Below are 26,777 nucleotides of genomic sequence, written 5' to 3' on the forward strand. Positions count from 1 at the left end.
GAGGGCTACGCATTGCAAACTTAACCATTCAAAGCCTCTGTCCTTGCTTTAATTCTCGTGATGTTAGTCCTCGGTCACAAAGCGATAGGACAGAAATTTAAGCCACCTTAACCTCACAAGGAGACATCTGCAGTGGTGCATCTGAGTTGTCCACCTGTGGAAGTAGTGGAGCATCAGGAGAAAAACAGGAAAACCCTCTACCCTTTACAACTGAAGTAACTGCAACATTGATGGTTTTGTCCACGTGTGTCTTCCGTGGGTCTGGGGGGTTGTTTAGAACAAAACCGTTGACTACTGGGTCGGGGGTATCGGTGGGCTGTAGCCCGTGGGGGCTGCTTCTCCTCCCGAGGCTCCAGGGGTGGAGGCTGCTCCCCCTGCCTGGCCCTGCCGTCGGCCCCCCGTTGAGACAGCGCCCGGGCAGGGCTCCATGGGCTCGGCAGCCGCGGGACGGCTGGACAGCTCTCCCGCGCCCCGGCGTAGGCAGCCGCCTGAGGGGGGCCGGCAGCCGCCGGAGGCCCGGCGGCTGCCGGTTCCCCTCAGGCGTCGGCCCCCCCCTCAGGCGGCCCCGCCTCTGGCGCAGCCGACGTCAGTGGGCGTCAGGGCCGAGCCCCCCACCCTCCCTCCGCCTGCGGGATCCGCCGTCCTGCCCGCCCCCGCTCCCCTCGCCCGGCGTTGGACAGCAGCAGTAGCCGCCGCCTCGGCCCAGCCCGCCGCCCCTCCGCTCCCCTCCCCGAGAGCCGCGCAGCGCGAAGATGGCGGCGTACAAATTCCTCCTGCCGCCGCTCAGCCGCCGCATCCTCCTTCCCGCCGCGCGGGCGCGGGGCGCCGGGGCTGAGGTAGGGCGAGGCGGCGGGGGCCGCCAGACCCCCGGACCGCCGCTCGGGCGCGCTCCCCCACAGCGGCCGGACCCCTCCGCGTCCCCCTGCCCGCCGGGCCTTCGCCGGCGCCGCGCCCGCCCGGGCGGCGGTGACCTTGGCGGGGTATCCGCCGCGGCGGGACCGCGCTCGGGGCCGCCTCCGCCGGGGATCGACGGGCGGGCCGGGTGGGACCGGGCGGCCGGAGCCCCGGGGGTAGGCGGCCGGCCTGCTGCCCCGAGCGTGGCCGCGCCCGCGGGGAAGTGATGGGCTTTGTTTTGTTTTATCTATTAACGTGGCGGGTTTGGCCCGAAGGAGGCCCCCGGGCGCTGCGGAAGGCGGGCGGCGGGGAGGAGGGCAGAGCGCGGCCCCGGGGCGGGTCTGGCCCCGGCGGCCGGTTGGGATGCGGTGACCTTGGGCGACCGGCCCGGAGGTTTGGCTTTGAGATTTAATATTTTTTTTTTATTTCCCCTGCGTTTGAAATCGCAGCACAATTACAGTATGTTACTGTATATTTCAATCTTGCTCTCACCAGGTCGGCCTTCCCTAGAGGCAGGCTGCAGGTGTAGGCAGGGAGAGCCCAGGTCAGTGAGCACAGCTCCCTGGCAGCCCCGCCGCGCATTGCCATTCATAAACGTGTGGAGTTCAGCCGTGCAGCTAACTCGCTTGCTTGCTTTGCTCTTCCTGGGGGAAGCTTCTGCCAAACCTCACCGATGTCATGGTTTCCAGCCCACGTGTAACCATAGCCAAGTTAAGTTTTTGTCTCTTCAGCCAGGATTGCTTCTGTGGCTTTTCTTATTTTAGTTTAGTTGAAACAGCTCATCTGCTCTCCTTATCATGCCCATGTTTACTCTTCCTGATGTCATTATGGACAAATAATCATAGCTCTTTCAGTCTTTGCTTTGCCAAGTTATATTTTGCTCTTCTATAAAAGTTACTTTGATTTTGTTGATCATTCTAGGAGCTCATCTGTCCCCATGTTACTTCTCCCTCAAACCTGGGTTGCCAGAATTGCAGCCAACTCCTGAGATCTTAGCTTGCTGCCACAGTGTGCAGGGGAGGGTGCGTGATCCCTGGCACCTTGTCTCCCTAAAAGCCCATTGCTCTCAAACAGCAGAATGGGTGGGAATGGGACTGCAAAGAACATATTTAGTATTGAAGGGCAGATACCCTCATTAGAGACATCCAACCTGGGAATGCAAACATGTAACACATGCTGCTCTGTTCTTCCCACTGTTACAGGCAGTTGGGAAGATTAAAGAAAAGGTACCATGTAGTCTCTTTAAAATACTTTCCTCTGTGTGGGTACAGGGACACGGCAGTGGCCTAACCTGCCTCCAGCCCTGGCCCTCATGCCTGCTTGCAGTCGTGTTGTACCAGGACTCCCAAGCCTGCCAGCACTTAATACTCATTTTGTCACTTGCACACCGAATGTGACCAGAAGAGATGCTCTTTGCAGTCTTACTGTCATTATGAAAAAATGTTTCTGAAAGAAATAGTCATGGTATAATTGAGAATGGGGAAGGATCTTTTACTCTTTCTCAGCTGGCACTACGCCTTATGACCCATGTACTAATTTTTTTTTTTGAGCCCATCAAAGCAGAGGAACGTCAGTGTTTCCAATGAGAAGGAGATAAGCCTCCCTTCAGAAAGGTTTTCTTAATAGTCAGTGTAAACTCTTGCAGCCTTAATGTTATAAAGAGGGCAGTTTGTGTAATCTAGAAACTGACCCAAAAATTATTGCCCTGGTTGTAACTGGATCTTAAGGCAACTCTTTAGGGAAGAATTAGGCTATTGTCTTTAAAATGTTTGTCGATTAGCTTGTTTATGATTTATTTACTCATTCTTCTCCTTCTGTCCCAGTTTAAAATTTCTCACTTCTACTATCAAATTAGAAGTGGAAGCACCAGTAGGTAGTATTTTGACTTCCAAATACTCTCCATTTATGGAGACTGTGTCAATGTAGTGACTTAAATGTCAGTTGCTCCTGGTGCCTTGACAGTACTTGGTTAGTATTAATGCATGGTAGTATTAGTGGGAAACACTTAAAGAGGGAAAAAAAAAGGTCAGGGTAACTATGAAGAATATAATAGATGAGTTATGATGGTTACTATGTAATGGCTTTGCACTGTGAAGTCTAGTTTTGGGGGTGGGATTTAGATTGATTTCCCTCTTGCCCTCCCTCTTTCATCAGTTTGTTGTCTCCCTCATTCTGGGCTGTTCTTCAACAACACAACGAGCTCTAAGACTGTGTTAGGAAGCTGGGGGAAGGTTCACTCTTTTGAAGGGAGTCCCTGCTTACTATACTGCCAGCACAGTGCTGTACTTCATATTGTTCCTTGGCCTCCACTCAAATTTTGTGGTGGTGTTGGCTCTTTGCTTCAGCAATTTCTGGTTATGTTTAGTGTCTGGGTATCTTTGAAGCTATAAGTAGCAATATGCAGGTTAGAGCAGTCTTTGGGTTGTTCTAACTTTGCTGAGGAATTGCATTGGTGAATCTGTTCACAATAAGTCACAATTTTTCAGCAGTTTAGGATGGAATTCAGAAATTTAAAATCTGTTTGGATATTGTCAAACTGATGCAGCTCATATTAAGCCTAAAGCCTTCATAATTCATATTAATGTCATAAAAATTCATATTAATGTCATAAAATATGGGTGATGTGGGGGATAGAGAGACAATAGCGTCCTTGTTTTGGAAAGCTGAACCCTTCTTTCCCCCCCTCAGTGTTTAGTGTTTACAGTAGCAGTATCTTTTTTTGTCTATTTCCTCCCTTCTCTAGCCAGAGGGATGGTTGTCATTATAAAGCTACTATATAATGGTTTTTATTCATTCACTTGTTTCTTTTAATGTTGTTCCAGATTTGTGGATGCTATTTTTCTACCAGCTGTCATCGCAACACCAAATTTTATACTGATCCTGTTGAAGCTGTAAAAGATATACCCAATGGGGCAACTATACTTGTTGGTGGTAAATGTTTAAATTCTTTATGGTTGCAGTCACATGTTCTATGAACGAGATACTTTTTACCATTTTACTGTGTTTCTCTTAATATTAACTAATTTGAGAATCCATCTACTTGTATGGGTATTTTAAACAGGTGATTTCCTACCCTGCTAATGAGGTGCAGACTCTTTCAGTGGGAAAATCACAGTTTGTTTCTTAGAGGAGGGAAGAAGCCTCAGAAAAATAATTAGTTTTTTTTCCCCACTAGTGAAGTGTTAGAGTTTGCTTGTGCCAGTTTGAATGCAGAAAATCAACTTGGGCTTTTTCAAGTTAGCATTGTTATTTCAGATGGTGAAGAAATAAAATTTGATTTGACTATTTTTATGGTAGCTTTTGCTATATTGTGTATCTGTCTAGTTGCTGGGTCTCTGTGACCTTGAACAAGTCACCTAACCTGTTTCTAGTTGTAGAAAGTGAAGATAATACTTATCTACGTTACACTAAATGGTTATGTGTAGCAATTCCAGAAGAGTGAAGAAGTTGTGTCATACTGATTTTCACTGTGACTTGAGCTTTTGAATATTCTGGTTGATTTTCACAATTTCATGCTGTTCAATCTACTGAAAGAAAAGCGATCTTTCTATTTAGAGGGTTATAAGTAGATTTCTAGTATTGAAGAAGTAATGAATGTAATGTTGTAAACATGGGAAACCTCACTGGAGATGTGTAGTGAGGCAAAATGCCTTCTAGGAAGAATTATTGCATTTTGTTATTGTTGTTGGAACAAAAGAAGATCTGAGGCTAAGTGGTGGGAAGGAAATAGTAGTAGTCGTAGTGTTAGAGCCTGGCCTAAGACTTAGGCGCCTCAAATAGGGCATGGTATTTCATTTTAGGCATACTGGGTTCTTGCATAATAGGTAGGAGCGTGAGGCACCTCAGCCTGGGTGGAGATCTGGGTTACTGTGCTTCCAGTTACACATCTTCCCGAGAGCATTAAGATTCCCAGATTTTTATCACCTAATTATAGGCTAAGCTGTAAGGAAGAACTCCTTGCTCCTCCTGTTTGACATTGTTATGTGCAGCAAAGAACTGACGGTTAGTTGGGTAAAAAGAGAAGGAGGAATAGTGAGTACAGTGGTTAGGACACACATCTGGAGAGCCAAGGTCCTGGAGCCCTTCTCCAAATGCCATTTGTGTATGAGCAGACCTCTGATGGTTAAATGGCTTTCGTCCAAACTGGGAAGCATCTAGCGACTGGGAGATTCCAGTACTAGGGTGCAACTCTTTCCAAAAATGTTGGTTTATTTAGACAACTACTCAGAAAAGATTTTTAAACAGTGCACATCCTCAGACTTCTGATTAATCTGTGATTTTTCAAACACTTGTTACATATTCAATTTTCTTTTATTTTACGTAGGTTTTGGATTGTGTGGGATCCCTGAAAACCTCATTGGGGGTTTACTGAAGACTGGAGTAAAGGGAATAACAGCAGTCAGTAATAATGCAGGGTAGGTATTCATTGGTCTGTGATTTAATAAGTACAGACTAAATATTCCATCAATGTGAAAAGGCTGATATGTATGAAGAAGTCTTACTTTTCGTCGTAAGAATTTTCATATTAACCACACAGCTTTGTTTGAAAGTGTTATTTTTGGAATGAGCCCAGAAGGTACAGTACTGTATGTATACTAAGCTTTGTCAGGGAGCAATTGTCACTGTTGTAGACAGTTGCAATTATGTGTATTAAATATATATTTAAGTGGTTGACTGTAACTGAAAATTCAGACTTATATGCTTTAAATGTCGTGTAAGTGATTTTTTTTGGTGTGTGTGTGAAGTTCTAAATAGAAATTATTTTTTTTTAACTACAGTTTGGTGCTTTCTCACCTTCTTATTGTAGTTCTGTTACTTTAAAAAAACCCCAAATAACAACAGTGGGGAATATTTGTGATGAAAGAATGGAGAGCCTCTTTAATGGGTCTTGGAATTTTTGATTTTTTTTTTTAAATGTTTGCCCGTTAGGAAATTCAAGTGGCGTTGACAGTGAGAATAATTTCTCAGCTTCTCATTAGGGCTAATTTTTACAGAAGCTGTTTGTTGTCATAGACTCGTCATATGATATATATATAGGCTTGTCATATGATTTTCCTACAGAGAAATAACTACAGCCACTTCTGTTGAAATGCATTGATAAAATAGAAATGAAATTAAATAAAAATACTGATATGCAGAATATAATGGCTTGTATTTGAAATCAGCCTGGTCAATAAGACTGATATTCTGTTCCTTGCAGTGTTGTTGGATGACTAGCATCTGCAGGTGACCCTAACCTTGATTCAGTGACTTATCCTATTAAATGTCACCTTCAGCAACATAGTAATTCCGGTGTAATTTAGTTCGTTGTAGATTTAAAGAATATTGGAAGACTGATGTATCCTAGTGGCATTGTACTTTCTTTAGCAAATTTTCTTTGACTAGGGAGCTCATCTTAGGAGTGAAATTGTCTTGTGAAATATGAGTCTTCTCACAGCTAGATGTACTGGGGTTACACATCCCAGTTGGTAAGGAAGATAGTTTGTGACCATTCTTTCTGTTGTTTTTGGTTTTGTTTTGTTTTGTTTTAAATTTTTTATAATGTTGCTTACTTTTAGCAAATGGTAATATCTGTGTTATTACATTTTCTGTGAACTTTTTACTTTCAAATGCTGTATTTGTGGTGAAATAATAAGAATTTTGTGTTGTTTTGATGGAACTTCATTAATGCATGCAATTATCAGCCCTTTCCTTGGGTTGGAAGTCTCCCATGTGTTCTATAAAAGCTCAGCTTTTATCCAATTGTAGAACAAGAGCTGTAGGGGAAAAAAAATCAATGGGAAACTGTTTTATTCTGTACCTACATTAGAATAAAAAAGACACAAGTTTATATGAGCCAGAAAGGTTGTTTGGGTATAAAGAACTTTGTTCTTCATACAAAATGAATATAGATATCAAACCTTGCTCCTTCAATTTCTCCAGTCTTGCCAAAGAAATGAATTAGGTGGGATTTCTCTAATGATGCTTTGTGCTATTTTCAGCTGCACCATTACATCTCCCATATACTTTGTCCATAGATTTGTATCCCAATCTGTTCTGTTTTTAACCCGACTGTGTTTAACATAAGTTAAAAGCAGAATACCATTCAAAACCCACAGATTTAGTTTGTTTATATATATAGTCCAGGCTTCTGAGACTGATGTTCACAATATGTTGCTCTTCATTTTTTTTCAGTGCTTCATGCTTGCCATTGCACATTCATTGGATAACAGATATGACTTGTATTGGTATTTGGCAATTTCTGGTGGATGATAAAAAGGAGAGAGAAAGAGACAGAAGTAATTTTGAATGGAAGGATCAATTACTTAGAATAGAGATCATTCACTTTCCTCATACTCTTATTTCTGAATGACACACATATTTGTAGATAGATTGCACAGACCCTCCTGGGAGGGAGGTGAGGGTTTGAATGTGAGGAAAAGTGAAAGGAGAAGCATTGTGAAATAGAATGGAGAAGAAGGTATTTTGTATTGTATTCTGCGTATAGTTGGAGATGTTATAGGTTAGAATTAGTTTTGCTTGAAATAATGCTAACTTTCCTGAAAATTCTTTGGACTTTGAAGCTGGAGTGATTACTATAAAACGTTTGATTGCTGGCGGGAAAGCAAAATTCAATTCCTTTTTTCTTGAAACTACTTTTCCGTGAATATTCATGGAAGTCTGGTAAGCTCTTGACAGAACAGTGTAATGATTTGAAAATGCCCGAGGGCATGTTGGCCTTTCATGAAGTCTAGTTTGTAAAAATCCTGGTTTTGCTCTCATGTTGAACAGTATCATTTATTTTGAAATTAAATACATAATAAAATATAGTCTCATCTATTGTTTTTATTTATTGTATTACTATTATATGGAACTTAGCCTGCTATAGTTCAGTAGGGTTTGGGAACCACGTTAAAGCACAGATGTCATCATTAATAAAGTCAGAATCCTCATCACATCGATTGATAACATTTAGACATCTTCTAATACCATGTCAAAAAGTATAGTGATATTATCAAGTATTGCAATACTAATAAATGGATTTGAAAACTGAAGTAGCACAGCAATCATATACTCTGCAGCAATAGTATTCAAAGGGTGAATTGTTCCTGTAATCTTGGGACTTCAGGTTCTTTGTGGGATTAGTAATTTGCCACTTTCCAAGATGACTCAAGATTCAGTGTGTTTTGCTTTGGCACTGTTGTGCTGCAGTTGATGCCCTGCTGTGTTTCATCTTCCTGACTGCAGCTGCTTTCTCTTTTCCAGCTCTTCCAGCAAACAGGAGGTAATCGGTTGAGGTTAGGTTTTCTCATCCTGCAATGGGGTTAGCAGGCAGCTTGTAATTGGAGCAGGGAAGGAGCCGAGTAAGTAGACAGACAACCTATTCTGGAGAACAGTGCAGCTACATGGATTGAGTCATGTCTTTCAATTTGCATGAACCACAAAATGTGGTACAGAGCTATCTGTTTATAACTCAAATAGCAGCAATGGAGACAGCATTTCAGTTGCAACTAGGGGAAAGCAGTAATTAGGAAGTCCTGAAGCACTCTTACCAACTCTCTTTTAGCTGGAAGGAGCGTTCAGCAAAGCCTAGAAATGCTTGGCAGTGTCGGGAAACAACTTTAAAGGAGTAGGATGTTCACAAGTTCATGCCGTACTGTTCTGTGCTGCAGTGTGATAGGGAGGAGATTCCTCCTGCAAATCGTTGTTCAAATCATATGGTTGCTGGCAGGTAAAGTCCTTGTTTTGGCCTTTGAAAGGCTTGCCAAGGACAGGTTGTACAGTAGCGTATGCAGTGTTCTGAGACACCCCAGTTAGAAACTTCATACTGCTAAATTTACTGTCTATTGCTGTGCATTATGCTAGTGTGTACACTGTGCTCTACTAGTGAAACGGCACCTTTAAGAGTAGTTACTCTTTTGTCAAGCCAAACAAGGCAGAGTGTTTGAAAGGAAAGCAGTACAAATATCCAGTATCTCTGGTATTGACACAACTTGCTGCAAGGGAAACTGGAGCTTGTGAACCAGGGAGATAGTGAAAGATACCATGATGGGTAGGTGTGCTTCTAAAATACAACCTCTCACACCTTCCCTTAGAGCTTGTTTTGCCTATGTCGTTCATATTTTAAGTATTTCTTTACACTATGTTATTATAAGCACTTTAAATTTAGAGAATTCTGTCTCAGTAAGCTACATTTTACTAAATATTTGCTGCATTATTGTTTAAATTTGGTTTGCTCCACATATGTCCTTATTTTACACCTTGATTCAGTAAATTCCCAACATAGCTGTGATTAGTATACAGTACTTCTTGCATATGGCTGTTTTTTCATCTGCTTGTGGTATCTTATTGTGTACTGATTTCAAGTTACAGTGGACTTGGGCGTTTCAGATTAGCTTATGCTAAGACTTCCCTGCAGGTTATCAGACCTGTTGTTTCAGGATCTGTGTTGCAACAAAAACTATGTTCTTGTCAACACAGCTAAATATTTAAAATGAAAGTTTAAGAAATGGGCACCAAATTATTATTTTTAATTAATTTTGCTTAATGAAATGGATAACTAATTTTGGGTATGATCACATTCTGAGATCAACACTTTCATTGCGTCTTTACCACCTCAATAGGCTGAATTTGTACTTGGTGAAAATGAAGTTCATTGCTTGTAGTAGCTGCACATGTGGTCTGACTGTTGTATCGAATGAGTACTTCCCTCCTGGCTTTGTCTGCTTTTGAGATTTAAATATGCATTCTTTTTGAATGCAGTAGTGTTGAACAGTAGAGTTTCACTTTCAGTAAAAATAGAGAAGTCACAGTTAATATCTTAATTACTAATTACCTGGGTGATCATCTAAAAGGAGATTGACAGCATGCTGTGAGATTATCACAGATTCAGACTGTCTGCTTATGAAGCATTACCAGCTTTTTGAACCTTTGGTCTCTGTGCTCTTTTTGAAGAAGTTCTTTTTATGTTACAATGTTATGCATTAGTAAGGAGAAAATAGCTTTGAGATAAACATTTGAACTGTTGGTCATGATGCCTGAGTGCACTGTTATTTAGTTCTGTTGAACATAATACCCTTGTTTTCCTAATAGGTGCTATTTGCAGTTGCTCAATCTGAGATAAGGCACTATATGGCATCAGACGCACTGGTAAACTTACTGCACCCTATATTCTAAAGCATAAAAGTATTTTTAAGTTCTTAGCAAGTAAATATTTTGAATTTAAGGCAGTATTGATAAATGTTATGTATGTTAAAGTCTCATTTTTCAGTGATTGCTTTGAATTGTATGTTTCTGTTAAAACCAAAATGTGTCTACCATTTTTGCCACAGACTCCTTGTTTGTTCTTGCGTATGTAAGTAACTCTTATGGCTTAATTTCATCCTTGTTGTTACTTTTTTAATATATAAATGTATGTTATATATATGTTATATAAACTTATATATATACTTACATATATATGTTATATATATTTACATATATATTTATATTACTTATATATTAAAGATGTATTTTAAAAATATATTAAAAAATACTGTCAGGTGGAAGTTGCATTCCAAATTCACGGAAAGTTGAGAAGTTTTTCATACAGTATAAGGTGTCATGTGGTTTTAATGGCATGAATTTGACAATCCTTTGATTCAGAAAGCTAAGATGTAGCTGAAAAAGTCTATGAGGGACTGGGAAGAAAGCTTGTATGTACAAAGATATGATCAAGGTGATGCTCAGAGTATCTTACATTGTATGTGTCATTTTTGTATATGCATAAGAAATTCCTTAAACATCCCAAATTAAATATACTTTCAGAAGTTAAATACAAGGTCATCAATAACTGGAGTTAAGTAAAATCCTATGCCTGGCAAGTTGCCAAAATAATGAGGCAAGGTATATAAGATATTTTCAATGTTAAGCTGATTATTTGAAGCCGTTTGCTCTTTTTTTTTTTTTTTTATCATCTCCGTTCTTTGTAAATAATCCAATCAGATGCTTTATTACAGCTGTTAAATTGGTGACACTGTGTGAACTGCAAATCCCTGAAAATCTGACCAGGTCATCTTGCTAATTTTAGCGTGGACATTATTTAGGATTTTGGCAGGGCGAATTGTACTAAACTTTGCACTACATGGAACTATTGAGAAATCAGCTGCGTGGATGACTTTCTGGTTGTGATTACAAACGAGGAAGACAAAATAGGTATAGAACACAGTGTGGTCAAGGAACTGTGTCAACTTGATTTTAGAAAAGTGACAAGTTAAACCTAGCTTTCAGCCAGGAGACTTTTGAAGTATGATGCATTCATGATGAAATTCAGATATTTACTGGATGAAGTCTATTCCATGTAACTTCGCTGTGAAGGAAAAATATGGTAAATTTTAAAAGTTCTGAATAGAGTTGTTTTGTTTGTTGTAATAAAAACACAATATGCCATTTCATAGCAGAAGGGAGTGTGGAAAGAGGAGACCTTGCTGCTGACATAGCCATGCTATGTGCAGTACTTACCCTCTTCAAAAATTATCTGCCTTCACAACCTTTCGATGGACTTGGCCTATATGCCTGCACCCATCATTCTTACAGGAGTGGAGCACCGTTTTTGGAGGAGGGTGGCGGAGGAAGAATACTGCCATTTTGCTGTGAGGCTGGAGCTGAGATGAAGTTATCAGAGCAGAAAGGACAGAATTCCCCTAAGAAGGCTTTAGTAGCGGAGGGAGAAGAGTGCAGTGAAGGAGCAGAGGGAGTTTAAGGCATAGTCATGCCAACTTTCATCCAGGGCTTCGTGGTTCCCAGCACTGTGGGCTCCCTTATTTTCTTTCTTCTTTCTCCCCGCAAAGTGGAAGAAGTCCCAGGCTGCTGAGCTGAGAGAGATTCAGTGCACTGTTTCTTTTGTCCTTTGCCATGGGCTGAAAAGGTGGTGAGGCAGTTTCTGTGGTGTCTGTGAGCTGTCACCCACTGCCCTGTTTTCTGTCCTCTTCTTTCTCCTGACCATGACTGCCTTAGCATATGGCAGCATCCATACTTCTCTCTTCCTCTTTTCTCGGTCACCCTCCCTCGGAGATCTTTTATCTCTCTTTTCTGCTTTCCATTAAGCAGTTCCCATTAGGATAGATGGGAAAATGTCCTAGGAAAGAGGAAAGAAAAAGGTGGCTGAAGACTCAAGAATCAGTAGGGCAAATAAACATTATGCCTCTGATTAATTTACCTTCCTATGAGCTGAGTCCATTTTCCTCTCCCTGATAGTTGGCTCCCATCCTCATCTTGCCCTCCTGCTATGTACCCTGCTGGAAGTGGGGGACAGAAAAGGAGGAGAAGCAGAATATCATCTGAGCTGGCTTCCAGTGTAATGCGTAGGGGATTATTGTGGGACGTAGTCTCACTGTTAAGAGCCAGCTAGATGACTGGGGATGACAAGTCATCAACAACTGTCATGTGAGTGATTGTCCACATTTATTTTACCCTTAGTGTGCCTGCACTTTTGTTCCGTGTCTTCTGGCAAATGCCATGTAATAGGCATCTGCTCATTTTCTGCCCAAAGGCCGTGAAGGATCACTTACCACTTTCAGGCACTGCCAGGATTATGCTTTATGATTATTTTTGTGGACCTGTGAATGTGCATCGCTAAGAACTCAGATGGTATCTTCAGCCATGTACCTTCTTTCATGTTGGTAAAGTTTCATGCTATAGTCAGGCACCCCTGTGAGCCTGAAGGCTTAAGGCTGTGTTACTAGGAGGTGCCAAACAGGTAGGGATTGATGCATTCCTTTTAGTTGTGGAGCATACGTGGACTTCTCTAGGAAGTGTGGACCTATCGGGAGACCTAATTGCATGTAACTTGGAGCAGATCCTTTTGAGGACTGAAAAGCTGATGTTACAAAGTAAAACAGACAAGACGATGCCTCTTCTAAGTGGAGAATGATAGAGGAAATTGTTTCCTTCTTCCACTCCTAGCCTTTTGCCAGGAAAATTTCTAGCTCTGGAACAGGTCCGTCTGTTACCAAGTTCCATAGTGTGCAACACTTGGACCTGCCAAATGCCTAGAGAGACTGCTCGTGTATCTCCAGAAGCTGACTAGGTCTTTACGTAAAGCAGGAGTCCAGGAGTAGGACCAACCATAAATATGCTTTTTTGCAGCAACAGCAAGTTGCAGGAAACTGGTTTCTGCCTGAGGTGGAGCCTTGCCCCAAGATTCTTACCGCATGTTTTTCTTTCTCAATCCAGAGTCTTCCGGGGTGATGTAGTTACCCGCCCATCCTCCCAATCCCCAAATTATGAGAGGAGAAAGGTCAGGTAGGGCAACATGTTAGCTCCTCTTCAGCCAACACGTTTTAGTTCTCTAAAACTGAAATATTCACGTTAATCTTTCATAACCAGTGACTTCTGGTCTTGCTGGGATCTCCCAGGAATATGCACCGCAGCTCCTGGAGACTCTTTGAACAACAAGTATAGAGAAAGACTTCTCTTTAAAAGATGTAGAATGAAGCCCTCATGTTAATTGATGCTGCTCACCAGCAGTTTCCAGTGTTCCTAGTAAGGGCAGCCAGTCTGTCCTGACCACCCCCGCTTTTCTTAGACCCTATAGGTGTCTTTACAAAGGCAGAGAGAGAGGAAAGTGTAATTGCCTCCTTTTACTCAAAAAACCCCCAAAAGCCATCTTATGCCTCTTGCCAGAGTAGTGTGACATTCCAAATCTCCTTTTTTCTGCATAAGAATGCAAATTTCTATTCCCTACTTCATCAGGCTGTTGACATGTGAAGTTTTTATCAGCTTGGAAACGTAGGTAATCTCTTCTTCCCTGTGATGCTGTAGAATGTGTTTTGCTTGAGCCACCAAAGAGAAGGGTTTGAGAGCTGCAGATTACCGTTTATCTGGAGTGCAACATTAGCATGTTGCCTTTGTCTACTTCCAGTATACTTGATATATGTGGGCTAGATCTGGCTAGGAGTCGTCTTTGGCTAGTTTTTTAATTAGAAAAGGCAGACGCTAGTTTTTGACAGGAAGATTTTGTAGGTCTGAGAGAGAGAAAACAATAGGAAGCAATGTATTGCTGAACAGCCAGACCTCCTTAATTGTGATTACTTTTTCTTGTCTGCATTAGTAGAATGGGGAACTTGCGTCACCTACGTTCTTCATGAGTGCCAAGATCTCTTTTCCTATATGTGTTTCATGTATTCTGTTGTTCCAGATTTCATCCTAATACAGAATGGGGAAACTTCTAGAGATCTTAACAATCAATTTTGAGGGCAAAAGAACGCATTCTTTGTCTAGCACTAGTACTTTCCCTCTTCCGACAGCGTATGTAACAACTATATCAACTTCCACCACACCTTCTCCTTCTTATCTAGGGCAACACATTTTTATTGCACTCACCTTTGTTTAAATTTTTAAAGGACTGAACCCAACTTTTAAAATCGGTATACAGGATGTATTCTTTCCGTGCATTCAGTAAAATTTTCTCTTTATGTTAACTATTTGATAGGAAGGACATTGCCTGCAAGACAGTTTATGGGTAACATTTTCAGCATAAACATAATTTAAACTGAAAAGTTCAAAGAAACTTTAGGACCTAAACCAAAACAACCAAGAAAGCAGCAAAATATGGAAAGGGAGAACAAGTAAGTAACATAAAAAATCTTATATTGAAATGTTATATGGAAAGAAATTTCCCTAAACCAGAATTTTTTTTTTATTCTGGGGTAGAGATGTCAAGCAAAGAGCAAAGGATAGGGAGAATAGAAGTGAGAACAGCATCTTCACTGCTGTGTGAAATGTTGGTTTCTTAGGACGTTCAAATATAAGAAAAAAACATAGGAAATAGGCTCAAGTGCTCAAAATGAGTTTTTGGAGGGAGGTGAAAGGAAAACTGATGTGCGTGGAAAGCAAAAGGATTATTTCAGCTGGAAACCTAAATGCAGATTGCATCCTTAAAAAAGATGGATAGCACTATATTTCTTTTTAAGAAATTTACATCTAAAATGAACATGTAAGATGAGTGACAGCAGTTGGATTTTGTGATGCTGCTCTGAAGATGAAATGTGGCTGGGATTTTAAGTAATTTTGTGTTATCAGGCAGGCAGAGCCTCTTGGTGCATGACTTTCTGAAGGTAAAATTCCTCTTGTCATTGTGCTAGGGAAATAAGGTTGTATGACCTGTGTGCTCTGTGACTGATCCACACTGCAATTTTATTTTTTAATAAATTTACTGCCTTTGAAGTGAGGAGAAAGAGTGACTTAAGAAGTGAGGAACAACTTGGAATGAGTGTGACAGAGAATAATTTTGTGCCATTTCCTATTTAATTTATATAGGGAACTTTGTAAAGACAAAGTTTTGTTTGAGAGAAGATACCTTCCTGTAGTAGATGAGAGAATCAGGTGTATCCATATGGGATCCTGCATGGGATCCTGCAGGACGATATGCAAAATCCTGTTAAGGACAATGTGCGCCAGTCCAGCATCTGAGACTGTAGGATGAAGGATTATAGAACTTAGTGAAATGAGGCAGAAATTTCTTCAGCCGTTACAAATCTGCTGTTGACCCTCTCTTGCCATCCCTTTCTTATGTGAACATGCACTCAGAATTTTGTTGTCTGCACGCAGAAATCTCGTGTCTGCCTGTTTATATTTGACAGCTTGCAAGTTTTGCAATGGTAAAAGTAGCGTTAACCACCTGAATGATACGCAGAAGTAGCAAGCTCTGGTTTGTAAGCAGTTTAAGCTGCCCCTGCTTGTTTCTTGCACTACAAAGCACTGCACAGTGTTGTTTAACTTCTGTACTTTTGCTACATGGTACTCTAGTTATACAAACCATTAAACTGCTGTCAGATATTGGCTGGTCTGTTACATTTGCTTATTACCTTTTATAACAAGAGGTCAGTGTTTGATGGTTTTCTTGTAAGAGGGATTGTCCTGCTTTGAGTGACCTTATACAGAAAATTCTGGCATTTGTATTTTTATTCTTGTTTTTAATCTCTTTCTTTGCTCACAAGACTCCTTCTTCTACTCTATTCGCAGCTCTTTTAGTTCCAAACTGCTGGAATTTTTTCCTATGGGGAGTTAGAAATATAGGTTGTTTCCAGGCAGCACACATTTTATTCTCAAGGCTTTGGTGCTGCAACACTTTTAAGATTGCATCAGAATTAGATTTTAAATTTTTTTTTAATAGGTGAGAGTTGGTGAGTGGAGAAAGCTTTTATAAGTAGGTCAAGTTCTTTACATCTAGAGAACATAGAATAAATGCAGAGAGCCAGATCAGAGAAGCTTGTTTCACTTCCTATCATGCAGTTTCCAAAATGCCTGAATATGCATAGAAGTGGGCTGTCTTCTTGAAATAGTCCTCACCTTAAAATAGTCCTCATTATGCATGCGGTTGAGAAGTCTTTCTGACTGCAAGTCTGTCCATGCAGCTATTGTGAGTATTGTAGTAGGAGGCGAAGAGCTGGTGCTGGCACTGCTCTGGTGAGCCCCTCTCCCTCCACACGCAGCACTGCAGCACATGCTGTGGGACGTTGGCTCTGGCAAGCAAGAGGATAGTGGTGCTGTTGTAAAAGTGGGTTTGTCATTACTGCTTTTATATTTGAAAATGAATACTGTATAATAGTAAACTTTTGAATCTGGCCTTTTGAAAGGATGCCAGGAGGTTGCAGCTGGGGTGTCTGACATGGATCCTGAAGCGGTGGAGTATTGACGTACATTAAGTAAGGTTTGGTTGTGGCTCAGTGGGTTCTTTCCTCTGATCTACGCTGATTTATTGTGCAGAACAAATACCTCTCAGCTCACTCAGCATCGTGTCTTGATTTTTAAGTTGGGGGTTTTTTTCCCTTTTTTGAGAAAGATCGTATTTTTTTATGGAGAGTATAGATTTGTATTACAGTACTTAAACATGTCTCCTTTACATTCTTTTTTTTTCCCATCACCACAGCTTATAAAGCCAGGGTTAGGGGATATACTTACTGATAATTTGGGTAAGGTATAAGGAGGGGGAATAGAGGGAAAGCAGTCTGATGCATTACTTTCTCCATCTGGTCATTAGTGGAAAGAGAGTTCATTTCTGACAGTACCTAAAGGAGGAACCCATATTGTAGACATAGTGGTGTAAGAATACCAAGAGGGTGAGATTTATATACGAAAGGGATATATTTCATTAAAGCAATTGATAGAATTAGAAAGTGCAGACAACCGTTTTGGAGCTCTTTTTCAGGAGTGGTGTTTTCAATAGGATGCATATGTTGTAAGCACACGTGCATGTTAATTACATCATGCTGGATACGGGGTTTGGTTTCTTAAAGAATTCTTTTAGTATTTTTCAGTATTTCTTATCTTGAAATCTCAAGCCATTATGTGGATAATTAAATAATAGTGAATTGAAACAACTAGTGGCAAATACACATCACTTTTCATGAGGTGCTTCTGGATCGTGGCATCTTTCCCATAGTGGGAGTGGAAGCTCTGAGTTCTCCACTCATATGTTGCAGAAACCAACAAAAATGTAGAGAAGCTTCGCACACATATAGCAGTCTGCCAATATCCTGCATAATGTGTTGGAAATGTGAAACAGAAACATGCCTTTGTAATATCATCTCTGTTTATTTCCATTTTTATATTTCAACCTCATGTTTTTTCAAATTGAAATAGTTTTTTTTACAGGGCCCTTTTGTTACAGTAACTCTCGAAATGTGTTGTTTTCTCATCAGTACATAATATAGGGTGATAAACATAACAAAAATGCTGAAGACTAAGAGAGTAATGTCTTTAGGATATCAGAATTTAGAAGCACTGGCACAGGAAAAATGTTGTATGTTATCTTTGGCATTAAGTTTAAACTGGTATTATGACACAGACAAGAAAATCTTGACTGCAGTGTTAATATCTTTTGCTGGAGTAGGCAATTTCTTAATAAGAAGTGAATTATTTATTGTAATAAAAAAATTTAAATACAAACATTCTCTTACCTTATATACAAAGCAGCAGTATAAATGTGAATGCGCCTTTCTCCTTGAGCTGCTAAGGAATCACTTGCCTTTTTCCTGGGGAGCAAGAGTTTAAACAAAAAGTAAGTCTTTGTTCACTCAAAGCCAGATTGTACCATATATGATTTTTTTTATTAATTAGTAAGGCTTTTTAAAGGAGCAGATACTTAAAATAACACCACTTGTTAAGCTGGTATTTGTAGCTGTTACATGTGAAATGTCTTTAAAATGAAGTTTTGGATGTATTCAATGCCTTGGAAGAGGTGAGGTCTGAGCACTGGACTCCTAAATTTTAATTGTAGCTTTGATGTTCTCCCTCCTAAAAGCTGGAATTTGATTTTTGTCCCCAATTCCGTATATCTAAAGTGGGGGGAGATAACTTTGTCCTATCTTGTTAAGTCATTAAAGTTTATCAAGTGTTTGAATGCAACAAAACTCTGTTATAAATGCTGAGTATTGTCTGGCTTTTTCTACACAGTGTTGACAATTTTGGACTTGGTCTTCTGCTTCAGACTAAGCAGATAAAACGCATGGTGTCATCATATGTTGGAGAGAACGCTGAATTTGAACGCCAGTATTTATCTGGCGAGCTTGAAGTTGAGCTCACACCTCAGGTAAGGAGTGTCTCTAGGAGACTGGTGATTTCTTTTCATCTAAAATGCTGAGTAGGATAATGCTTAAGTGCGCTTATAAAATTATTTTGCAATCCAAATGTTTTGCCTGTGTGCAGATGTGCAATAAAGACAAGTGGCACTTGCCGTCGTAGGATCATGGGCTGTAGGCTGCAACTGGTCTGTTAAGAACTAACTGGTCATATTGTGTGAATTTCTTTTATGGCTTGTTACATTATATTCATTTCAAGAGTGTGTGTGTGTGTGTGTGTGTATATATATATGTATATTTTATTGTACAATGATTGATTTTTGGTAGTTCCTCCCAGATTGTAGAAAAACACACGAAGTATGCTCACTGCTGTGGCCCATGTAAGGGGAAAAAAGTCAGGGAGTTGCTGAATTCCTATATTGGTGGCAGCTCGTGTGTGCTTTTGGGTATGTTGCATGTGCAGTGTCTGCCATCTAGTGGGTAGGAATCAAATGAGGAGATTTCAGTTTATTGTGAGACGTAACTCTTTTGGGCTTGTTCATTAAATCTTAACTAAATTAATCTCTGCATAGTGTCGTGAACCAATATTTACAACTTTACTTGTTAGCACCATAGTTTTAACTCTTTTAGGACTGCCAACTGCTAAATAGCCTGAATGCAATGAGATCTTAAAATCATGAGTATCAACCACATTTGATTGAGATCTAGTTTTGTGAAATTAATACTCTAACTGTGAAGCCTAGAGCATGTCAGTGTGTGGCATTTCCAGAGGTGACACGTAACTTTTGGGCTTTAAACAGCTATTGATTTAAGTCTCTGGGAAAAGCAACAGTCTTAAGTTTTTGGAGAAGAGTGTCTTGGGCTCCATCTCTTGGGAATGTCTCTTAGAATCCCAGAGACGGGCAGAAAAGCTGCTTTTATACCGAGTCAGCTGGAAATGGAAATAACCAGGCACTTATCACTTCTCATATTTCAAAAGTCACAAATCTCACCTTTCTATCACCTCACGATTCGTTTTTTCCTTCTTTCTACTTAACGTTCAGTGCTTTCATCTAGAAGACCTTGAACTCCTTAGACATGTAATTGGCTTTGTGGACTGCACAGACGAGCTATGTAGATCCAGCATGAAAATACTGGGTCTACAGTGTGCAATGGTAAACAATAAGGTGAATTAATGACTTGCTAGGAGATGTGGGGATTTGAAATACTTGTGTTGAGATGAAATAGCCTTTTGGAAAATGCTTTTCAAGTTTGGTATAACTTCAGGCAAAATGGGGGACTGTTGTATCCTTGTTACACAGTAAGGGAGAGGTCATGGTGAGGTCTAGAAATGCTGAGGCTGCTTGGAACACAAGACTTGGTATCATTGCATGGTTCGCATCTGCCTCTTGCCACCATTTTGTAAACCTACCAGAAGTCATTTTGTTTCTTGCAGGATAACTGGGGAAAATGCAACCTATGTTTTGGAGGCCGTCAAGCTAGATAATTGACCATAACAGTCTTGTTGTGCTTTGAATCCAGAAAAATATAAAAAAAATTTGGGAAAGGACACTAATGAAAAGCAGGCAGACATGTCTTTGGCCATAAGTCCATAATTAAGCCTGATGAGGAATTTGGGCTGTTCCTGTCTGTGGTACAGCTGGATATAGAGCAGAGTGCAGATGGGCTGGTCAAATAGAGTAGAAATGCTGTTCCATCAGCTTCTTGGTATTCTTAGCACAGGCAACCCAGATCACTGGACTCCCTCTTCCTTTCTCAATCCGCTATGCGTGGCTGTTCCAACTTTGAGTGAGGTATGAAGTTTTTCTTAAGATGTTGGAGAATGAAAGAAACACGTAGGACTTATAAAAGAAAAACCTTCTAGCATACGTAGCCAGGTGGGAAAGAGAAAAAGAACTCTGCGTACTCTTCTCAGAGCAATGGATTAGAATCATAGAATAGAATCATAGAATCATACAGGTTGGAAAAGACCTATAAGATCATCGTGTCCAACCGTCAACGTAACACCACCATGCCCTCTACACCATGTTCCTAAGGGCCTCATCTACACGTCTTTTAAATACCTCCAGGGTTGGTGACTCCACCACTTCCCTGGGCAGCCTGTTCCAAGGCCTGACCACTCTTTCAGTAAAGAAATTTCTCCTAATGTTCAATCTAAACCTCCCTTGGTGCAACTTGAGGCCATTTCCTCTTGTCCTATCGCTAGTTACTTGGCAGAAGAGACCACACCCACCTCGCTACAACCTCCTTTCAGGCAGTTGTAGAGCGCGATGAGGTCTCTCTTCAACCTCCTCTTCTCCAGGCTAAACAACCCCAGTTCCCTCAGCCGCTCCTCATAAGACTTGTGCTCCAGGCCCTTCACCAGCTTCGTTGCCCTCCTCTGGACACGCTCCAGCACCTCCATGTCCTTCTTGTAGTGAGGGGCCCAAAACTGAACACAGTATTCGAGGTGCGGCCTCACCAGTGCCGAGTACAGGGGCACGATCACCTCCCTACTCCTGCTGGCCACACTATTCCTGATACAGGCCAGGATGCCGTTGGTCTTCTTGGCCACCTGAGCACACTGCCGGCTCATGTTCAGCCGGCTGTCAATCAGCACCCCCAGGTCCTTTTCCTCTGGGCAGCTTTCCAGCCACTCTTCCCCAAGCCTGTAGCGTTGCCTGGGGTTGTTGTGGCCGAAGTGCAGGACCCGGCACTTGGCCTTGTTGAACCTCATACAGTTGGCCTTGGCCCATCGATCCAGCCTGTCCAGGTCCCTCTGCAGAGCCTTCCTACCCTCCAGCAGATCAACACTCCCGCCCAACTTGGTGTCGTCTGCAAACTGACTGAGGGAGCACTCGATCCCCTCATCCAGATCGTTGATAAAGATATTGAACAGGACCGGCCCTAAAACTGAGCCCTGGGGAACACCGCTCGTAACCGGCCGCCAACTGGATTTAACTCCGTTGACCACAACTCTCTGGGCTCGGCCGTCCAGCCAGTTTTTTACCCAGCGAAGAGTGTACTTGTCTAGGCCGTGAGCCGCCAGCTTCTCTAGGAGAATGCTGTGGGAGACAGTGTCAAAGGCCTTACTGAAGTCCAAGTAGACCACATCCACTGCCTTTCCCTCATCCACTAGGCGGGTCACCTGGTCATAGAAGGAGATCAGGTTGGTCAAGCAGGACCTGCCTTCCATGAACCCGTGCTGGCTGGGCCTCATCCCCTGGTTGTCCCGGACATGGCTCGTGAGCACCCTCAAAACGAACAGCTCCATGATCTTCCCCGGCACCGAGGTCAGGCTGACCGGTCTGTAGTTCCCCGGATCCTCCCTCCGGCCCTTCTTGTAGATGGGAGTCACATTGGCGAGCCTCCAGTCGTCCGGGACCTCCCCAGTTAACCAGGACTGCTGGTAAATGATGGAGAGCGGCTCGGCAAGCTCCTCCGCCAGCTCCCTCAGTACCCTCGGGTGGATCCCATCCGGCCCCATAGACTTGTGAACGTCCAGGTGGCATAGCAGGTCATTAACTTCATCCTCTTGAATTATGGGGGGTTTATCCTGCTCGTCGTCCATGTCTTCCAGCTCAGGGGGCTGAGTACCCTGAGGATAACCACTCTGACTACTAAAGACTGAGGCAAAGAAGGCGTTGAGTACCTCAGCCTTTTCCTCGTCCTTGGTGGCAACGTTCCCCCCCGCATCCAGTAGAGGATGGAGATCTTCCTTGGCTCTCCTTTTGTCATTAACATACTTATAAAAGCATTTTTTGTTGTCTCTCACGACAGTGGCCAGGTTGAGTTCTAGTCGGGCTTTTGCCTTTCTAATTTCCTCTCTGCACGACCTAACGCGATCCCTGTACTCTTCCTGAGTTGCCTGCCCCTTCTTCCACAAGTGATAAACTCTCCTTTTTTTCCTGAGTCCCAGCCAGAGCTCCCTGTTCAGCCAGGCTGGTCGCCTTCCCCGCCCGTTCTTCTTGCGGCACATGGGGACAGCCCGCTCCTGCGCCTTTAAGACTTCCTTCTTGAAGAACGTCCAGCCTTCCTGGACCCCTTTGCCCTTCAGGACTGTCTCCCAAAGGACCCTCTCGACCAGTGTCCTGAGCAGGCCAAAGTCCGCCCGCCGGAAGTCCATGGTAGCGGTTTTGCTGGCCCCCCTCTTTACTTCACCAAGTATCGAAAATTCTACCATTTCATGGTCGCTAAGCCCAAGCCAGCCTCCGACCACCACATCTCCCACCAGCCCTTCTCTGTTTGTGAATAGCAGGTCAAGTGAGGCATCTCCCCTGGTGGGCTCGCTTACCAGCTGCGTCAGGGAGTTATCCTCCACACACTCCAGGAACCTCCTCGACTGTTTCCTCTCTGCCCTGTGGTATTTCCAGCAGACATCCGGAAAGTTGAAGTCCCCCACGAGAACAAGGGCTAGCGACTGGGAGACTTCTGCCAGCCTCTGGTAGCATATTTCGTCTGCCTCCTCGTCCTGGCTAGGTGGTCTATAACAGACTCCCAGTAGGATATCTGCCTTGTTGGCCTTCCCCCTCATCCTTTCCCACAAGCACTCGACCTCGTCATCACTACCATCGAGCTCTAGACAGTCGAAGCACTCCCTAACATACAGAGCTACCCCACCGCCTCTCCTTCCTCACCTGTCCCTTCTGAAGAGCTTATAGCCGTCCATTGCAGCACTCCAGTCGTGCGACTCATCCCACCACGTTTCCGTGATGGCGACTAAGTCATAGCTACCCCGCTGCACAATGGCTTCCAGCTCCTCCTGTTTGCCGCCCATGCTGCGTGCATTGGTATAGATGCACTTCAGCTGGGCTGCCGATTTCTCCCCCGACAATGGCGTGCGGTCCCTAGGCTCTTCTCTAGAGAGCCTGGTTTTATCCCCGTCCCCCTTCGAACCTAGTTTAAAGCCCTCTTGATGAGCCCCGCCAACTCACACGCGAGAATCCTTTTCCCTCTGTGAGACAGCTGAACTCCATCCGTCGCCAGCAGGCCCGGTGCCGTGTAAACCTCCCCGTGGTCAAAGAAGCCAAAATTCTGCCGATGGCACCAGCCCCTGAGCCACGTGTTGATCCGATGAGTTTTCCTGTTCCTTTCGGTGTTCCGCCCTGCCACTAAAGGGATCGAGGAAAACACCACCTGTGCTCCCGATCCTCCCACCAGTCGCCCTAGTGCCCTGAAGTCCCTTTTGATCCCTTCGGGACTTCTTTCTGCAACCTCCTCACTGCCAGCCTGTATAACCAGTAGCGGGCAGTGATCGGAGGCCTGCACGAGACTAGGGAGCTTCCTAGTGATGTCCTCAACCCGGGCCCCAGGGAGGCAGCAGACGTCCCTGTGGGATGGGTCCGGCTGACAAATTGGGCCCTCGGTCCCCCTCAGAAGGGAATCACCTATGACAATTACCCTCCTTTTTTTCTTGGGAAACAAGGTGAAGGAAAGGAGGCACAGCAAAGTGCTAGGGCTTGGGAGCTTGGGAGTTGTCAGGGAGTTGTGTGATGGTGTGCTCTTGAGCAGTTTATGGCTCTGCGTGAAGCATTTCTTGCTGTATCCAGTACCAATCCCACAAAGGAGAGCTAAAATGGGAGGAAAAAATAGATGTGATGGTCTGCTGAGTTCAGAAGGAAAAGCTCCAAATGACAGGATATAAAAACAAATTTATGCAAGCCATTCATCAAAGTTTGATTTGTTGTTCGCAAATGACTAGTTCTTAAATGTGTTTTCCCATAGGGTACGCTCGCTGAACGTATTAGAGCAGGAGGAGCAGGAATCCCAGCATTTTACACCAGTACCGGCTATGGGACCCTGGTGCAGGAAGGAGGTGCGCCTATCAAATACAACACAGATGGCACCGTTGCCATTGCTAGCCAGCCAAGAGAGGTAAGAAGTCAATTTGTTGTTAGGAAGCCTTCTGCTTTGAAAAATGAATTTCTTACATATTTCCAAGATAAACAGTAGTTTAAGCACCTCCTCCTGGCCAAGTTTAACCTTGGTATATTGGATTAACAGGATGGCTGTGGTACCAGATACATTAGTTTTCCTCCCACTGCTCACTTCTGTCCTCTGTGATGTGTTAGAAAAGTTTTTACAGCTTTAGGGTGACTTAGCATCAAGAACTGGTCCAAGTGAAAACCTACCTTTCTGAGTAACTCTTCACTTGACAGTTCTCTGACCAGGTTCGCTGTGTATTCAAACAAAATCTTGTACCAGGCCACTGCAGCGCACAGTACAGATTGAGAACAACCTCCTATTAGTGGGGCACGTGCTCCTTAAATACTGTGGTATGGAGTAAGCAGCTCTGCAGCTGTACGTGAAGCTTTAGCATTAGAAGAGATGGGACGTTTTCCTGTTAAACAGGGAAGAGCTCAGTTGACACAGACTTTCAGGAAACACGTTTGCCAATAGTTGAAATGCAATTTAGTCTGAGTATTTGAAATTGCAAAGAAATAAAAAGAGTGTGGCTTCCAAGTGATAAACAAGGGCTTCATATTGAAATTGGATGTAGAATTTGGAGAAGGGAAGACATTTCTCAGTGCCATAACTGTAATTGAAGAAATGGATGGGGCTAATGCTGTATATTCCAATTAGGCTGCAAACGGCATTAAACTCTACCTCAAGAACATCTCTGGGGTAAAGGTAATTTTTCCTCATCCATGATTTTTGATTTAGCCACTTATACGTGGCTATTTTCAGTATTTAGTCATTAGCCTAGTCTTTTTTTTTTCCTTAATTTTCTCACTGAATATGTCATTATGATGTTTTACCATTTGAAGGAATGTTTTATTAAATAGCTTATAATTTTGATAACATTTTTCTTCTACTTTTAACATTTGTGGAAAAGTCTCTTACTCTCCTCAGTCTTTTGGGGGGGGCTAATAACACAACTAGTGTGATTTGATCAAATCCATTCTCCAAATCCATTTTGAATGCAAGTATCATTCTATAAAAGCTTAGATCTCCTTTTACAGGACCGAAAAACTGACTTCTGATACACTTTTGTTGTACTTCCTCCCACTCTCAGAAATTTTAAATAGCTCTCAAGTAGTATTTGTGTACACTCTAACCTTCTACATTGTTAACAGAAATGCTGTTTCATGTTTCTGTATAGGATTAAAATAATAGCTGTTTGTCAGTTATACAACTTTTATATATATACTTATATACATATTCTGGCTTCAGGCACAATATCAAATATTGATCATAAACGCAGAGAAAACCAAATGAAATTCAGCCTGTCAGATTATGTGATTTGAGTAGTCTGTCTCAAATCTGCTTCACTTTACATATGGGCTTTCTGGTGGTGGGCAGTGATTATAAACTTTTTCAACAGTTCTGCTTTAAGCACTTTAGTTTTTGGTTAGCTGGTAGGTGTGCAGGAAGAAGCATGTCTAATTCCAGTAGATGGGGCAGCAGAAATATGGATCTGATTCTTGTTCTGTTTCACTAAACAGAGACACTATGATAAAACTGGGGTTTACAGCCTTTCTGTGCTTCTCTGTTACTATACAGCTGAGCTACAGTTTTTCAGATAAAACTTTATGTAGTACAAAAAGAAGTCTAAATATAATAGTCTGTAAAATTAACCCCATAAAATAAATATTACATGGGAGATCTGTTTGAAGAAGCCTACATCTCAATAGTGTACTTTTCTCTGTAGGTGCGAGAGTTCGATGGTCGTCACTTCATTCTGGAGAAGTCGATTACAGGAGATTTTGCTCTTGTGAAGGCATGGAAGGCTGATCGTGCAGGAAATATCATTTTCAGGTATGACTTGTTTACCAGTGGGAGAAGATTCTTTAATGGTTTAGATAATGAAAGAGAAGGAGAATCCTGTCTCCTTTGTGCTGGCAAAATAATGTTTTACTGATTTCACTTTCTTTCATATTGCCTTTCCCTACTGTCAAATTATACTGCTATAAAAAAAAAAAAAATTGCTTTTTCTAGTGACTTTTGAGAATTCAAATATAGCTGTGAAATAAAACATTGGTAGTTGAAAATGAGACATAGCAGACCAAAGTCATTATGATGACTGTGGAGAAATGTAGTGACATTCTGTTCATTTAAATTTTCACGTTGTTTTGGATCCTTTTCCTTACACAATTGAAGGCTGACCCAAGAAGTGCAGGTTCATGTATGTCAGGAGAGAAGGGAGCTGAGTCAGTCTTCTCGCCAGTCAGTGATGGGAAAACTTGTTTCTGTCCCCAGAAAAGTGTGTTTAAAGTCGATTTGATCTCAGTGGTGTAGGGAGAGGCATCATACGAATTTAAACATCCTTTGTAGTGAAAAGTTTGGGCGTTGCAGTAGTGGTAACATCATTTATTTGATTTGCTATATTTGTGCTCTGGTTTGTCCTGAACTGAAGCAGGAGAG

General features: G+C 42.3%; 1 protein-coding gene across 1 annotated transcript in view; it reads left to right on the top strand.

Moving 5' to 3' along the window:
* The first annotated feature begins 576 nt into the window (after positions 1-576).
* Positions 577-26,777, top strand: part of OXCT1 (3-oxoacid CoA-transferase 1) — a 97,499-nt gene continuing 71,298 nt past the window's right edge. Inside the window, exons 1-6 of the mRNA XM_075137862.1 lie at positions 577-836; positions 3,717-3,825; positions 5,219-5,309; positions 18,310-18,445; positions 24,138-24,287; positions 26,065-26,171. Coding sequence (XP_074993963.1) covers positions 753-836; positions 3,717-3,825; positions 5,219-5,309; positions 18,310-18,445; positions 24,138-24,287; positions 26,065-26,171 — 677 coding nt within the window. The 5' untranslated portion in view covers positions 577-752. The remainder of the gene's footprint in view (positions 837-3,716; positions 3,826-5,218; positions 5,310-18,309; positions 18,446-24,137; positions 24,288-26,064; positions 26,172-26,777) is intronic.

The sequence above is a fragment of the Calonectris borealis genome, chromosome Z (genome assembly GCF_964195595.1).
Source record: "Calonectris borealis chromosome Z, bCalBor7.hap1.2, whole genome shotgun sequence".
In the NCBI taxonomy this organism is placed as follows: Eukaryota; Metazoa; Chordata; class Aves; order Procellariiformes; family Procellariidae; genus Calonectris; species Calonectris borealis.